The sequence below is a fragment of the Trichechus manatus genome, unplaced genomic scaffold (genome assembly GCF_000243295.1).
Source record: "Trichechus manatus latirostris isolate Lorelei unplaced genomic scaffold, TriManLat1.0 scaffold00010, whole genome shotgun sequence".
In the NCBI taxonomy this organism is placed as follows: Eukaryota; Metazoa; Chordata; class Mammalia; order Sirenia; family Trichechidae; genus Trichechus; species Trichechus manatus.
This window is the reverse complement of record NW_004443946.1, coordinates 21,398,851-21,413,227: the sequence shown is the minus strand read 5'-3', so window position 1 is coordinate 21,413,227 and position 14,377 is coordinate 21,398,851. Positions and strand designations below refer to the sequence as shown.

Here is a 14,377-nt window from a genome sequence, read left to right as displayed (position 1 = left end):
TGTCCCTGAGAGGAAGCCTGTGCATTCTAAGGATTTTCCACGTATTTTAGGAGCTGTCATATTAAATCCATGTGAGAGGGCCTTAGCTCTGTGGGAGAGTTTTCTTCCTTCTAAGGCAATCTTCTGAGTCAGCATTCTGTCTGGGAGTCCTTTTTTACCTTTTCATGGCTTTGCTCTGGTGAATAGCTGAACAAATAGGAAAGCACTGATCCTTAACAAAGAAATAGTAAAACCTCTGATAAACCCAGTCTTGGCTCATTCTTATTTAATATTTATTTCTTGTTTATTTAGTTTGGGATGCTATGAGAGGAGAGGGTAGCAGGAATTCTATATGCAGTTTATTTCCTCTTATAGAGCATGAAATGATGAGATAAATACGGTATCCATTATATACACCAGTTGCCATTGAGTTCACTGACTCTTGGCAACTCCATGTATGTCAGAATAGAACTGTGCTCCATAGGGTTCTCAGTCGCTGATTTTTTGGAATTAGACTGTTGTTGTTGTTAGGTGCCATCGAATTGGTTCTGACTCGTAGCGACCCTGTGTACAACAGAACGAAACACCTCCCCAGTCCTGTGCCATCCTCACAATTGTTGTCATGGTTGAGCCCATAGTTGTAGGCACTGTGTCGGTCCATCTCATTGAGGGTCTTCCTCTTTTTCACTGAGCCTCTACTTTATCAACCATGATATCCTTCTCCAGGGACTGGTCCCTCCTGATAACATGTCTAAAGTATGTGAGACTAAATCTCGTCATTCTCCCTTCTAGTAAGCATTCTGGCTGTATTTCTTCCAAGACAGATTGGTTTGTTCTTCTTTTTTCCAAGGTGCCTCTGGGTGGACTTGAACCTCGAACCTTTTGGTTACTAGCTGAACACATTAACCATTTGTACCACCCAGAGACTCCATATATTTTATATATATGTATTTGTTATTAGGAGATGCCGTTGAGTCAGTTCGAACTCATAGCGACCGTATCCCGGTGTACAACAGAAACACTGCTGGGTCCTGCATCATCCTCACAATTGTTGCTGTGTTTGAGCCCATTGTTGTAGCCACTGTGTCAATCAAAAAAAATATATATGTATGTGTATATATATGTGTGTGTGTGTGTGTATACACACACACACACCACCACTCATCACTCATTTGTCAGTTTGTTGTGCTGTGGTGGCTTGTGTGATGCTGAAAGCTGTGCCACTGGTATTTCAAATACCAGCAGGGTCACCCATGTTGGACAGGTTTCAGTGGCGCTTCCAGACTAAGACAGACAAGGAAGAAGGACCTGGCAATCTACTTCTAAAAAAATTGGCCAGTGAAAACCTTATGAATAGCAGCGGAACATTGTCTGATATAGTGCTGGAAAATGAGCCCCTCAGGTTGGAAGTCACCCGAAATATAACTGGGGAGGAGCTGCCTTCTCAAAGTAGAGTTGACCTTAATGACATGGATGGAATAAAGCTTTTGGAACCTTTGTAGCTGATATGGCATGACTCAAAATGAGAAGAAACAACTGCAAGTATCAATAATCGGAACATGGAATGTACGAGGTATGAATCTAGGAAAATTGGAAGTCATCAGAAATGAAATGGAATGCATAAAGGTCAATGTCATGGATTGAATTGTGTCCCCCCCCAAAAAATGTGTCAACTTGGCTAGGCCATGATTCTCAGTATTGTGTGATTGTCCATCATTTTGTCATCTGATGTGATTTTCCTATGTGTTGTAAATCCTACCTCTATGATGTTAATGAGGCTGCATTAGCAGCAGTTATGTTAATGAGACAGGACTCAATCTACAAGATTAGGTTGTGTCATCAATTTCTTTTGAGATCTAAAAGAGAGAAGTGAACAGGGAGATAGGGGACCTCATACCACCAAGAAACAAGAGCCAGGAGAATAGCGTGTCCTTTGGACCCGGCGTCCCTGCACTGAGAAGATCCTCGACGAGGGAAGATTGATGACAAGGACCTTCCACCAGAGCCAACAGAGAAAGAAAGCCTTCCCCTGGAACTGGCACCCTGAATTCGGACTTCTAGCCTCTTAGACTATGAGAGAATAAATTTCTCCTTGTTAAAGCCACCCACTTGTGGTATTTCTGTTATAGCAGCACTAGGTACCTAAGACAGTCAATATCCTAGGCAGTAGTGAGCTGAAAGGGACTGGTATTGACCATTTTGAATCAGACAATTGTATGGTCTACTACGCTGGGAAAGACAAATTGAAGAGGAATGGTGTTGCATTCATCATCAAAAAGAGCATTCAGGGTCTATCCTGAGGTGCAACGATGTCAGTGATAGGATAATATCCGCACACCTACAAGGAAAACCAGTTAATACAACTATTATTCAAATTTATACACTGACCACTAATGCCAAAGATGAGGAACTTGAAGATTTTTACTAACTTCTGCAATCTGAAATTGATGCAACGTGCAATCAGGATGCATTGATAATTACTGGTGATTGGAATATGAGAGTTGGAAACAAAGAAGAAGGATCTATAGTTGGAACCTATGGCCTTCGTGATAGAAACGAAGCCAGAGATCGCATGATAGAATTTTACAAGACCAATGACTTATTCATTGCAGATACCTTTTTTTACCAACATAAATGGTGACTATACATGTGGACCTCATCAGATGGAATATACAAGGATCAAATCTACTATTTCTTTGGAAAGAAACGATGGAGAAGCTCAATATCATCAGTAAGAACATGCCAGGGGCCGACTGTGAAACAGGCCATCAGTTGCTCATATACAAGTTAAAGTTGAAGCTGGAGAAAATTAGAACAAGTCCACAAGGGCCAAAGTATGACCTTGAGTATATCCCCCCTGAATTTGGAGACCATCTCAAGAATAGATTTGACACATTGAACATTAATGACCAAAGACTGGATGAGTTGTAGAATGACATCAAGGACATCATACATGAAGAGAGCAAACTCATTGCCGTCGAGTCGATTCTGACTCATAGCCACCCTATGGGACAGGGTAGAACTGCCCCACAGGCTTCCAGGGAGCGGCTGGTGGATTTGAACTGCCAGCCTTTTGGTTAGCAGTTGAGCTCTTAAGCAAAAAGGTCATGAAAAAGATAAGAAAGAAAGAAAAGACCAAAATGGGTGTCAGAAGAGACTCTGAGATTTGCTCTTGAACGTAGAGTAGCTAAAGTGAAAGAAGAAATGAAGTAAAAGAGCTGAACAGAAGATTTCAAAGGGTGGCTCAGGAAGACAAAGTAAAGTATTATAATGAAATGTGTAAAAACTTGGAGTTAGAAAACCAAAAAGGAGGACGTGCTTGGCATTTCTCAATCTGAAAGAACTGAAGAAAAAGTTCAAGCCTCGAGTTGCAATGTTGAAGGATTCTGTGGGCAAAATACTGAATGACACAGGAAGCATCAAAAGAAGAAAGAAATACACAGAGTCACTGTACCAAAAAGAATTGGTCAATGTTCAGCCATTTCAAGAGGTAGCCTATGATCAAGAACTGATGGTGTTGAAAGAAGAAGTCCAAGATGTACTGAAGGTATTGGCGAAAAACAAGGCTTCAGGAATTGACGGAATACCAACAAACGAATGCAGCGCTGAAAGTGCTCGCTTATCTATGCCAAGAATTTGGAAGACAGCTACTTAGCCAACCAACTGGAAGAGATACATATTTGTGCCCGTTCCAAAAAAACAGAATGCAGAAGTTATCCAACAATACCATTAATATAACATGCAAGTAAAATTTTGCTGAAGATCATTCAAAAATGGTTGCAGCAGTACATTGACAGGAAACTGCCAGAAATTCAAGCTGGATTCAGAAGAGGATGTGGAACAAGGGATATCTTTGCTGATGTCTGATGGATCATGGCTAAAAGCAGAAAATACCAGAAAGATGTTTACTTGTGTGTTATTGACTGTACAAAGGCATCCATCGCTGTGGATCGTAACAAATTATGGATAACATTGTGAAGACTGGGAATTCTTCATTGGAATAGAACAAAGGAATACTGCATGGTTTAAAATCAGGAAAGGTGTGTGTGTCAGAGTTGTATCCTTTCACCGTATTTAATTAGTTTGTATGAGCAAATAACCGAGAAGCTGGACTATGTGAAGAAGAACAAGGCGTGGGATTGGTGGAAGACTCGTTAACAACCTGTGATGTGCAGATGACACAACCTTGCTTACTGAAAGCAAAGAGAACTTGAAGCACTTACTGAAGAAGATCAAAGACTACAGCCTTCAGTATGGATTACACCTCAACATAAATCAAAAATCTTCACAACTGGATCAATAAGCAACATCATGATAAACAGAAAAAACATTGACGTTGTCAAGGATTTCATTTTACCGGGATCCACAATCAATACCCATGGAAGCAGCAGTCAAGAGTCAAATAAAGTATTGCGTTGGGCAAATCTGCTGCAAAAGACCTCTTTAAAGTGTTTAAAAGCAAAGATGTCACCTTGAAGACTAAGATGCGCCTGATCCAAGCCATGATATTTTCAGTCACCTCATGTACAGGTGAAGGCTGGACAGTGAATAAGGAAGACCAAAGAAGAATTCATGCATTTGAATTATTGTGTTGACAAAGAATATTGAATATACCACGGACTGCCAGAAGAACGAACAAATCTGTCTTGAGAGAAGTACAGCCAGAATTCCCCTTAGGAGCCAGGATGTCGAGACTCCATCTCATGTAGTTTGGACATGTTATCAGGAGGGACCAGTCCCTGGAGAAGGACATCATGCTTGGTAAAGTAGAGGGTGAGCATAAAAGAGGAAGACACTCAACGAGATGGATTGACACAGTGACTGCAACAGTGGGCTCATACATAGCAACCATCGTGAACATGGCACAGGCCTGGGTAGTGTTGCGTTCTGTTGTACAGGGCTGCTATGAGTCGGAACAGACTGGATGACATCTAACAACAACATAAATATATATACATATTTTTTGTATATATATATATTTTTAATTGGTGGACAGTTCTTTTGTGTTCTTGTTTCCCCCTCCCGCAATGTGTCTCAATTTGGGTTCAAGTTTCAAGTGGAAGTAGTTTATTTGGAAATACAGGAAACAATGGTAGAAGAGTGGGAAGGTGAGACAGAGGAAGGAAGGATGCTTTAGTGATCCAGAGACAACTATGGGCAATTGGAGTTTAATCCTGAGGGGAAACAGTGTAGAACACACACCTCAGAGTTATTCCATCTAAGGGACAAGGAAGCTGGAGTATTCATGCACCAACCCCTCTCAGTCATTGGTTGAGGGCTGCTCCCAAGGAGTGTTCATGCCCCAGAGCAACCTGAACCCTTCCTAGGGTTTGAAGAAAGCCCTCGGGCAGAGATACTGATGCTGACAGGAGATTAGTCAGTGCACGATGCAGTAAGGCTTGAGGGATATGAGCAGGGTACCAAAGAGTGAGCTATGCCATACTTCTAGTTTCTGTTGAAACGGTAGACCTCTTGAGCACCATTGCTTTAATTTGCTCCTTCCACATCTTTACCCAAGGCCAGCTCAGTGCTCAAATCTCTTATTGCCTTGACTCTTCTGTGAATCACCCGGTACCCTTATCTTTCATAACGGCACCTAATGATTTCTACTTCATGGCATGGTAGTTATGTACCTGCATGTATTGTATTTTCTTCCTGTCTTATTTTTCTACATGATTTAAGCTCCTTGGGAGCCCCAGCTATTAACTTGTACATCGTTATAACCACCAGGGTTCCTGACATATACGACAAGTGCTGGGTTAATATGTAATGAAGGAACCTTTCCCCCAGCTGTTTTGCCAAACAGGCCATGAGAGGAAAGCCCTTGGCCTCCTGAATTTCAACTTCTTAACTTCAACCAAGATAGTGTCAGAAGCTGCAAGGGGTTACTGAATGGACCCTAAAGTTAGGGCAATGAAATTCATCTTTTTCTTTTTCTAAAGAAACTGCTAAATTGAAATGTAACAGGATTAGTTCTGAAAACTAGTGAATTAATTTTTATAGTATTTAGTAAAGTATTTTTGTGAGGCACGAAGATGTGTATGGTTTGGACTGATACTTTTTGGAATTGTTCTCAGTGTCATTTTCAAATAAGAAGTTTTATTTTGAAAATTGTAGGCCTTTCTTTTTCTAGGGAAGTAAACAAATGGGGCCAAAAGGTAAGAAGTAATGCTGATTTAAATGTAAAGTAAAAATACTTTTGTTAATCTTTGGAAATAAATGAGCTCTCGGAATTGCTCACTTGTTGCTTCCAGACAATGCATTTATGAGTCCTAAGTAGACTAAATATGGCTTAGTGTCCTATCTTTTTGTGATCAAGAAGTTTGAAGCTGCCATATAAAAGAGGATTGCTTATGCCCCTGGCACTAACTCATGGTGGGGTTGGCAATGGCTTCCTGCTTAAAGATGTCAGCTGGCAGCAGGGAAGTTCAGGATGTTTGACCTTGCATGAAATAAAGTTCCTACCATTATGTGTGGAAACTCCTAGTTTGGGCTTTCCAATCAAAAACCATGATGACTTTAATTTATCCTCTTACTTTGAAGACAAAGTGAGGAGGGAACCCTTCCTTAAGATGGTTCAGAAGATGAAAATGCCCTTTCTACCCAGGGAGAAAATACCGAGATAGCCTGCCCTTCTGCTGTGCGAGTATTTTCTTAGAGTAGGAACAACTGATATATCTTGGTAAGGTATCTAGTATTCCATAAGAAGGTACAGCTAGCATAGCTAATGGACAGTGTTTCGGTCTCCCCACCCAGAGGCATCTTGGAAGACAGGCCTGGTGATCTGCTTCCAAGAGGTCACAGCTTTGAAAACCCTGTGGAGCAGTTCTGCTTGCACACATAGGGTTGCCTGCCATGAGTTGGAATCGACTTGATGGCAACTAACAACAACAATCCTAATAGAAGGGAAGGGAATAAGTATAGCATGCCTCCTGCATGCCACACACAATGGTAGGCACTTTACTGACAATTGTTGTGAAATTAAATCCTGTTTATAATCATATTCCCGTTTTACCAATGAAGAAATGGAGGCTTCAAAGTTTAATATGTCCATTAGTCATAGCTAGTAAGTGGTGGAGCTAGAAAATGACAAATTCAAGCCCAGTTCTGACTCTGAAGTTCATGTACTTTCTGCCCTAGAATTGGGATGGCACAGATTGAATGTGATGGTGACCTGTGGCATGTTTAATTAATTAATTTAGATTCAGTGGAGATGAGGTATCCTTCTATCAATGAGCTGAGAGGTCATTCTTTCAATTAGAGCTAAAGAAGCTGGGGAATGCGTGACTTTTTCATGTTAACGATGGTGATAATTCCCCTGTGCATGGGTTAAAAATCTTCTTGGGTGGGCTTAGAGAGAACTTTTCCTCTCCCACACTAAAACAATTCATCATTGGTGTCTTTGTGTCAGTTTGCCTTTGACGTGAGTTATGAGTTAAACTATACTATTTAAATAGTTAAACAATCAGTGTTTCTGTTGAGAATACCTGCTCTTACTCATTCCCAGAAATATATTCTGGCAGAATATCCTATGACCGTATATCCCAAGACTATTACTCCCCATGAAGTCCTTTGAGATCTCATGGAACCATTTTTATCTGCAATAGAAAAGCCTACAAATCAGTTCAACCTTCCTCCTCTTGGATTCTAGCTGCTTTTCAAAGTTTTCCATCTTACTCTGCTGACGAAAACTGAATCTGACAGAAACTGAAAACAGTGGATTCTGGTCCTTTTTATACCTAGATACATTGATCCCACGTCAGTGGACTCAGTAATGACGTCCTAAAAAAGTTCATCATAGACCCTGCCTCTTGTGTCCCCTCCCCCCCAATTCCTCTTAGTAGCCAATGAGGCTTTTGGTTTCCAGGTATTTTTAAGATGCTGTTTGCTTTGTGGTGCCTTAGGAATATACATCCATTTATCTTATTTATCAATTTTTCATCTTTATGGATAAAGATATATTTATAAATAAATACCAGTGTTAAACACAATTTTTTTTTTTTGTCCAAACAGTACATCCTATCAGGTTCTGATGACTTCAACCTGTACATGTGGAGAATTCCTGCAGATCCAGAAGCAGGTGAGTGCATCCTCTATAACCCAGTACTAATGCTGGCTCTGTTGACCTTCAGCATGCTGTGGCCCTGAAAGGATAGATCTGTAGCAATAGAGGAAGATGTTTCTCTTTTAACATAATATGCAGTTTATCAGAAAAGTGACCAAAGGGAATTGTAAAATAAAAATTAGAAGCTAGATTTAACTGTAACCTTCACCCATAGCCTTATCTGCCATAATGATGCTCAAACTTTTTTCTCCTAAGAAGCTTTCTTTAGACCTCATAGATCTTTATGTCTGTTTTCCTCTCTCCTGTTTCACACCTGGAGTATTTTTATCTTGTAAATGCTTTTCCTGTATTATCCATCCCCGTATTCTGGCCTCTTACTCTACAGAGAGTTGCTAGAGCCTCTTCCATTCCTTTGGCCTCCCTGGTAATATTAACTAAAGGGAGGCTTTCTTTGTTGATAGACATGTACATTCCCTGGGGTTTGGCTGACCCTAGACATCAAACCACTTAGAAAGAAATATTTCTGCATTTGTTCTAAATGTATTCCAAGAAAAGCCTACAGCTTTCCATATATTTGGTTCTAGGCCATCTGAGCTTTCAGACAACATAGATCATTCCTCATTCTTGATAATAGTGCCCTCACATGCTCAGTTGAGTGTTACATTGGTTGCTACCTACTGGTAGAAAACTGTCTTATATCTTATACCCAGACAGCTCAGTACAGCCATCTGTTCCTGGTAATATGTGACATCAAGCTGGAAAATGGCAACTAGGAAAGTAATAGAGGACTGTGTCAAACATATTATTCAAAATGTGTCTAGTGCCCAGAGTTTAAGGAAATTGTTGGCTTTGCCTGTTACTGAATTGACAACATTGTTACTAAACATGTGTCTTTCAAAACTTGTTGAAGCTCACTTAAGGCATAACTATCCTGTTGTTGTGGTCCGGTTACTAAACAACTTACAGAAGACCTTTTCCCTTTCTGGAATTTGGAAAGCCTGAGTGAAGCAGCTTACCTTTGAAACACAACCAGATGGGGTGGCAGCAGTCTATCAGAACAAAAAGTGATGCTCTGGATGCTGTTCTTTATTAAAGCAGTTTTCTCGGGCCACCACCCGTAAGTCCTAGACTGATACACTGCAGAAATAATCTTTGGGTTTAATTGTATCTTTTACCTGATCTTGAGAAGCTTTTAATTATTAAGTCAACATGCCTTTTTGAAAAATTGTTTTAAAAAAACACATAACACATTTGCCAAATCAACATTTTTCAGGTGTGCAATTTAGTGTGATATCAGTTATATTAATCATGTGGTGCAACTGTTACCCATAATTGTTGCCAAATTTCCCATCACCGTGAACAGAAACTCAAGTCAATGTGACTTTTAAAACAGAAGATGGATAATCCCCCAGGGACTATTCTCTGGAGTCTTTTTCACATTTGGATAAAGAGAGAAGGGGAAAAGAATTAGCTATAGTGTTGTAGATTTTTTCCCTCTCTTTGGTGATTTCTGTACTGACTTAGGGTATGATGATTTTAATAGTTTAGAAGGGCTTTTGTTAGGCTGGCTTCTTAAGTACATGATTGTGTAACCTCTTGCTAGGCAAGACCTGACATGTGATTTAGCGTTGCAATATGCAAACTGAGAAATGTATACTCAGACTTTCCAAGGAAAGGAATCTATTTCTGGATTCTCAAATTCTATATGTACTCTTTCATAAAATTGATATTCCTTAGAAGACGCCCATCTCCTTTTTCCTTCTCCCCCTTCCCATGTGCTCCTTCTCCCACTTTTACTAAAAGGAAAAAGAGACAAATTTCTGGCCAGTTTGAACCTTAGCATGATGTGTTACCCTGAGGTGTTAAAAACCTCCAAGGTACCAAAAAATCTGAAACATCCTTTAATCGAAAGACCATAATCTGATTCTCCCCTCTTAACCTTCTTAAGAGATGCACTTAAAATAAATTGCTTCTTTTCATATATAGTTAGTGGCACAGTGGTTAAGAGCTCGGCTGCTAACCAAAAGGTCAGCAGTTCGAATCCACCACCTGTTCCTTGGAAACCCTATAGGGCAGTTCTATCCTGTCCTATAGGCTCACTATGAGTTGGAATCGATTTGCGGCAATGTTTTTTTGTCTTGTTTTGTTTTGGTTTTTTTTTTGAGGTAGTTATAAAAATTTTAAAGTATCTGTGTTGTTTTGAGCGGTTGTGTTTCAGTTATAATTATGATAAATCCAAGAGAAAATTTTTAATACTTAAAGCCCTATGGTCACAGTAGATAAAGAAATAGAATGTTTCTAGCCACCCAGAAGCCCTTATGTGCTCCACTCTAATCATAGCCCCTTTGTTTCCCCTACACTTTTACTTGAGGAATAACCTAACATCTGAACTTAAACCTCTGCTAGGATGCCTCCCACGATAAGGTGCTGTTGTCTCAGGATAGCTCCAGTGATTAGAAAGTTCTTCTTAGATTAAGCTGTACTCTCTTCCCCTCTAGTCCCTTGAGTAGTGACTTACTAAGAACGGACCTTATCCTTCTTCCTTTTATTAGCCTTTTAGTCATTTGAAGGTAGCTCTCGTGTCCCCCTCTGGATTCTCCAGAGATAGCATCCCCAGTTTATTTAGTAGTTCCTCAAAGAAACTTTGCTATACTGACTTCTCACCTAAATTTGTGCCACCTCTGTTTAAGTATTGACTGAACAAATTCAGTAGATGTGGTCTGACTAGGCCAAAGAAAATCTGTGGCTTCTCTTGATTGTGCTACATGGTGTTTCAGAAAGTACACCCAGGATCCCGTAAGCTTTTTGGAGACCATACGGACTCATGATCTACTTATATTATACTTACAGTTGACTGGAAGCCCCACTGTTTCCACGTGGGCTGTGGTTGGTCATGGATTCCCATCCTTTACTTGTATGCTTAGGTTTCTTTGTATATAAAACAGGACCTTGTGATTATCCCTCTTGTTGGATTCACTAACTGTTAGTTGAGGGGTTTGTTTTCTCTGGATCATTCTTCAACATTACATCATCAGTCTATCACAGCAAGCCTGTCCCTTTGATCATCATCTTGCTCTGCATGTAACTAAAGCACCTTTTCGGATTATTTTTAGTGAGCCTTGGCTCATTTGGGGCTTCCTGCCACTGTCCTGACAGAACACCTTGTTCTTTTCTTGTTTGTGTATCTTTCCTTTTTCTTTCTTGTGTTTTTTCACTCCTTTTGGTATTTTTGTAATTAAGTACTTTTTTTTTTTAAATTGTGCTTTAAGTGAAAGTTTACATGCAAAAATTTATACACACACTGTTATGTGACCCTAGTTGCTATGTCTATAATATGTCAGCACACTCCTCCTTTCCACCCTGGATTTCCCATGTCCATTCAACCAGCTTCTGTCCCTTTCTGGCTTCTCATCTCACCTTCGAATAGGAGTTGCTCATTTATTCTCATGTATCTACTTGAACTAAGAAGCATACTCTTCATGAATACCATTTTATGTCTTATAGTCCAGGCTAATCTTTATCTGAAGAGTTGGCTTCGGGAATGGTTTTAGTTCTGGGTTAACAGAGAGTCTGAGGGCCACGTCTTCTGGAGTTCCTCCAGTCTCAGTCAGACCATTAAGTCTGATCTTTTTACTAGAATATGAGTTCGGCACCCTACTTTTCTCCTGCTCCGTCAGGGACTCTCTGTTGTGTTCCCTGTCAGGGCAGTCACTGGTGATAGACAGGCACCATGTAGTTCTTCTGGTTTCGGGCTGATGGAGTCTCTGGTTTATGTGGCCCTTTTTGTCTCTTGGGCTACTATTTTCCTTGTGTCTCTGGTATTCTTCATTCCCCTTTGCTCCAGGTGGGTTGGGACCACTTGATGCATCTTAGATGACTGCTTGCTAGCTTTTAAAATCCCAGACGCCACAGTAATTAAATACTTCTTAATGTAACACTGGAGCCCTCGTGGCCCACTGGTTAAGAGCTCGGCTGCTAACCAAAAGGTCAGCAGTTCGAATTTACCAGCCACTCCTTGGAAACCCTATGCAACAGTTCTACCCTCTCCTGTAGGGCCACTATGAGTCGGAATCGACTCAGTGGCAATGGGTGTGTTTGTTTGTTTTTATGTAACACTGGTACATAATTTTAAAATAAAATATTATAAAACCTTATTTAAAAAAAAAAACAAACAGCACAGCAGTTCCTTTCTCTGTATCTCCCTATAACATGCTGATAGTATTGTACAGATTTTCAGTTTTGGTCATTCTGTATTGACTGTCTACTATAAAAATTAGCCAGATTCCCAAAAGAGGAATCTTTGATCTCCCACTTGGAGGGTATTTGCCTAGCAGTTAAACTATGGTTCTAGAAGCCAAGCAGGGGAATGGGGCTGGGAGTCTCACAGACCTATACACAGATTTTTGTTTAATCCCACTCACGGCTATGCCTGGTGTCCACCAGTGCAAAGCCTCTTGAGGTCAACTCCAATTGTCAACTCCCTCCCCCTAGGCTTCTGCAGGTGTGGGGAAGGGGCAGCTTCCTGGCCCTGTGGGCTGGAGGGAAGATTCTCATGGCACAACTACTCTTCATACAGGCTTTCAGATTCATCTTGCTTTCAGTCCTCCCCTTCACTCTGGCTTCACGGGAACCTGGCACCTCCAACTTTTATGTATAATCTCTCTCTTTTTAAATGTGGGCAGTAGTTTTAAAAAATACTCAGCAGGGTTCAGCAAGTCAAACAAATCACCTGCAGGCTAGATGTGATCCTTGGGTTCTAGCTTTGAATTCTTAGGTGAAGAAAAGGCTGTTAGAAAAATCCTAATCTAACCTACTGCTTGCTCTTTGACTTAAATAATTATGGAAAGAGAAAGAGCACACTTTCTATGCACATCTATTGAATATAAGATACTAAGGCAGGCTAATAAGGAGAAGCTGGCTTGGTATTATATACCCAGAACTTGATTTAGATCACAAACAATCAGCATTTATTGGATGCCTGCTGTGTGCTTCACAGTGCATACCAAATGCTGAGAGAACTACATGGAGAGCAGTCCTGAGTATGAGCCAAAGGCAAAGGTACCTCCTCTCGCCTCCCCCACCCCCTGCTTCTGCTCGGTAAGACTGTCAATCCTTGGGGAAATTTTTCTGCTACTCAAACTTCAAAAAGATGAAAATTTATTTACTGTATAAACATGCTAGTTTCAGAATTGGCTAAATAATTCATATAGGGCTTCTTAGTGTGCTGAAAGATCGTTTCAAGGTATAAAACCTATACCCACAGTAAAACTTGCTTCCTGGCAAGATCAGGCCCAGTTTTTAAGGTTGATGTCAATTCATTTCTAACACCTCTTCAAAAATTAGAAGAAGGAAAAGAACTGGGAACTTTGCTATGGTAAAGAAAAAGCCAATGGACTTTTTTTTTTTTTTTAATCCTGATAAGAATATGTTTTATATCTCAGGTAGGAAGAATATCTGTTTTTATGTGATAATTCTGAGGATAAAATAAACGTATGGAGTAAAAGTAGAGTAAAAATTGTGTATAGAGCTAGAATGGTTGTTGTAAGGAGCTTTAGGCTCAAAATTATATCTGGATTCAAGTCCCGCGCTGCCAGTAACTAGCTGACTGGGTGATTCTAGGCAGGTTATGTAATAGTAATTGTCTGAGCCTCAGTTTCTCCTGTAAAATGTTCCAATCTGCCTCATATTGTGAGATGATTTAGCAGTCTTGGAAGCTTTTAGAAAACTGTGCTTTCAAATGTAAGATGTTGTTACTGTTGTGCATAAAAGATCAGTGTAGATTCATAATTTCCAAAGCATTCTCTCGCTAGTAACTTAGGTATAGAAGTAATGGATTTGGCAAAGTGTGGAGGAGGTTGATATCTCTTGGAAATATTCATATTGTCATTACCTTCCCTTTCCCCAATTCTTGTTGGAAAGGGCTTTAGAGTTTTCACAGACAGAATTACTTTTCCTAAGCTGTGCCTCTGCACTAAGGCCTTACTATTTATGGAAAATAGCATAATGTAATAGAGTTGGCCTGGGTTTAAATTCCTGGTCCATTCATTTAGTTGGGGGTTGTGGAAAAGTTTTTCAACCTTACCAAACTTAAGTTTCTTCATCTGTAAAATGTTGTTATGAATAACAACAACAATACAAACGTGCTTAGGGTTATTGTGAGGGAAGACTTAGTAGCTACTCAATGATTGTCATTCCTCATTAAGCATTAACTTTCCTTTTAAAAACTCCTTAGAAGACAAGACATTATACTCCTTTAGTGCCCTCCTGAATGGCCGGTTGAGTTGTTCCTGCATGAAGGCTGCTCTTGACTCGTCAGCAGTTCAAGAGAGATGA

General features: G+C 40.1%; 1 protein-coding gene across 2 annotated transcripts in view; it reads left to right on the top strand.

Annotated features, from left to right (window-relative positions):
* The window catches only part of DCAF5 (DDB1 and CUL4 associated factor 5), a 107,900-nt gene that overhangs the window by 76,227 nt on the left and 17,296 nt on the right, over positions 1–14,377 (top strand). For both annotated transcript variants that reach the window (XM_004370978.2, XM_023726317.1), the window contains exon 7: positions 7,993–8,059. In XM_004370978.2, the coding sequence (XP_004371035.1) occupies positions 7,993–8,059 (67 nt within the window). The remainder of the gene's footprint in view (positions 1–7,992; positions 8,060–14,377) is intronic.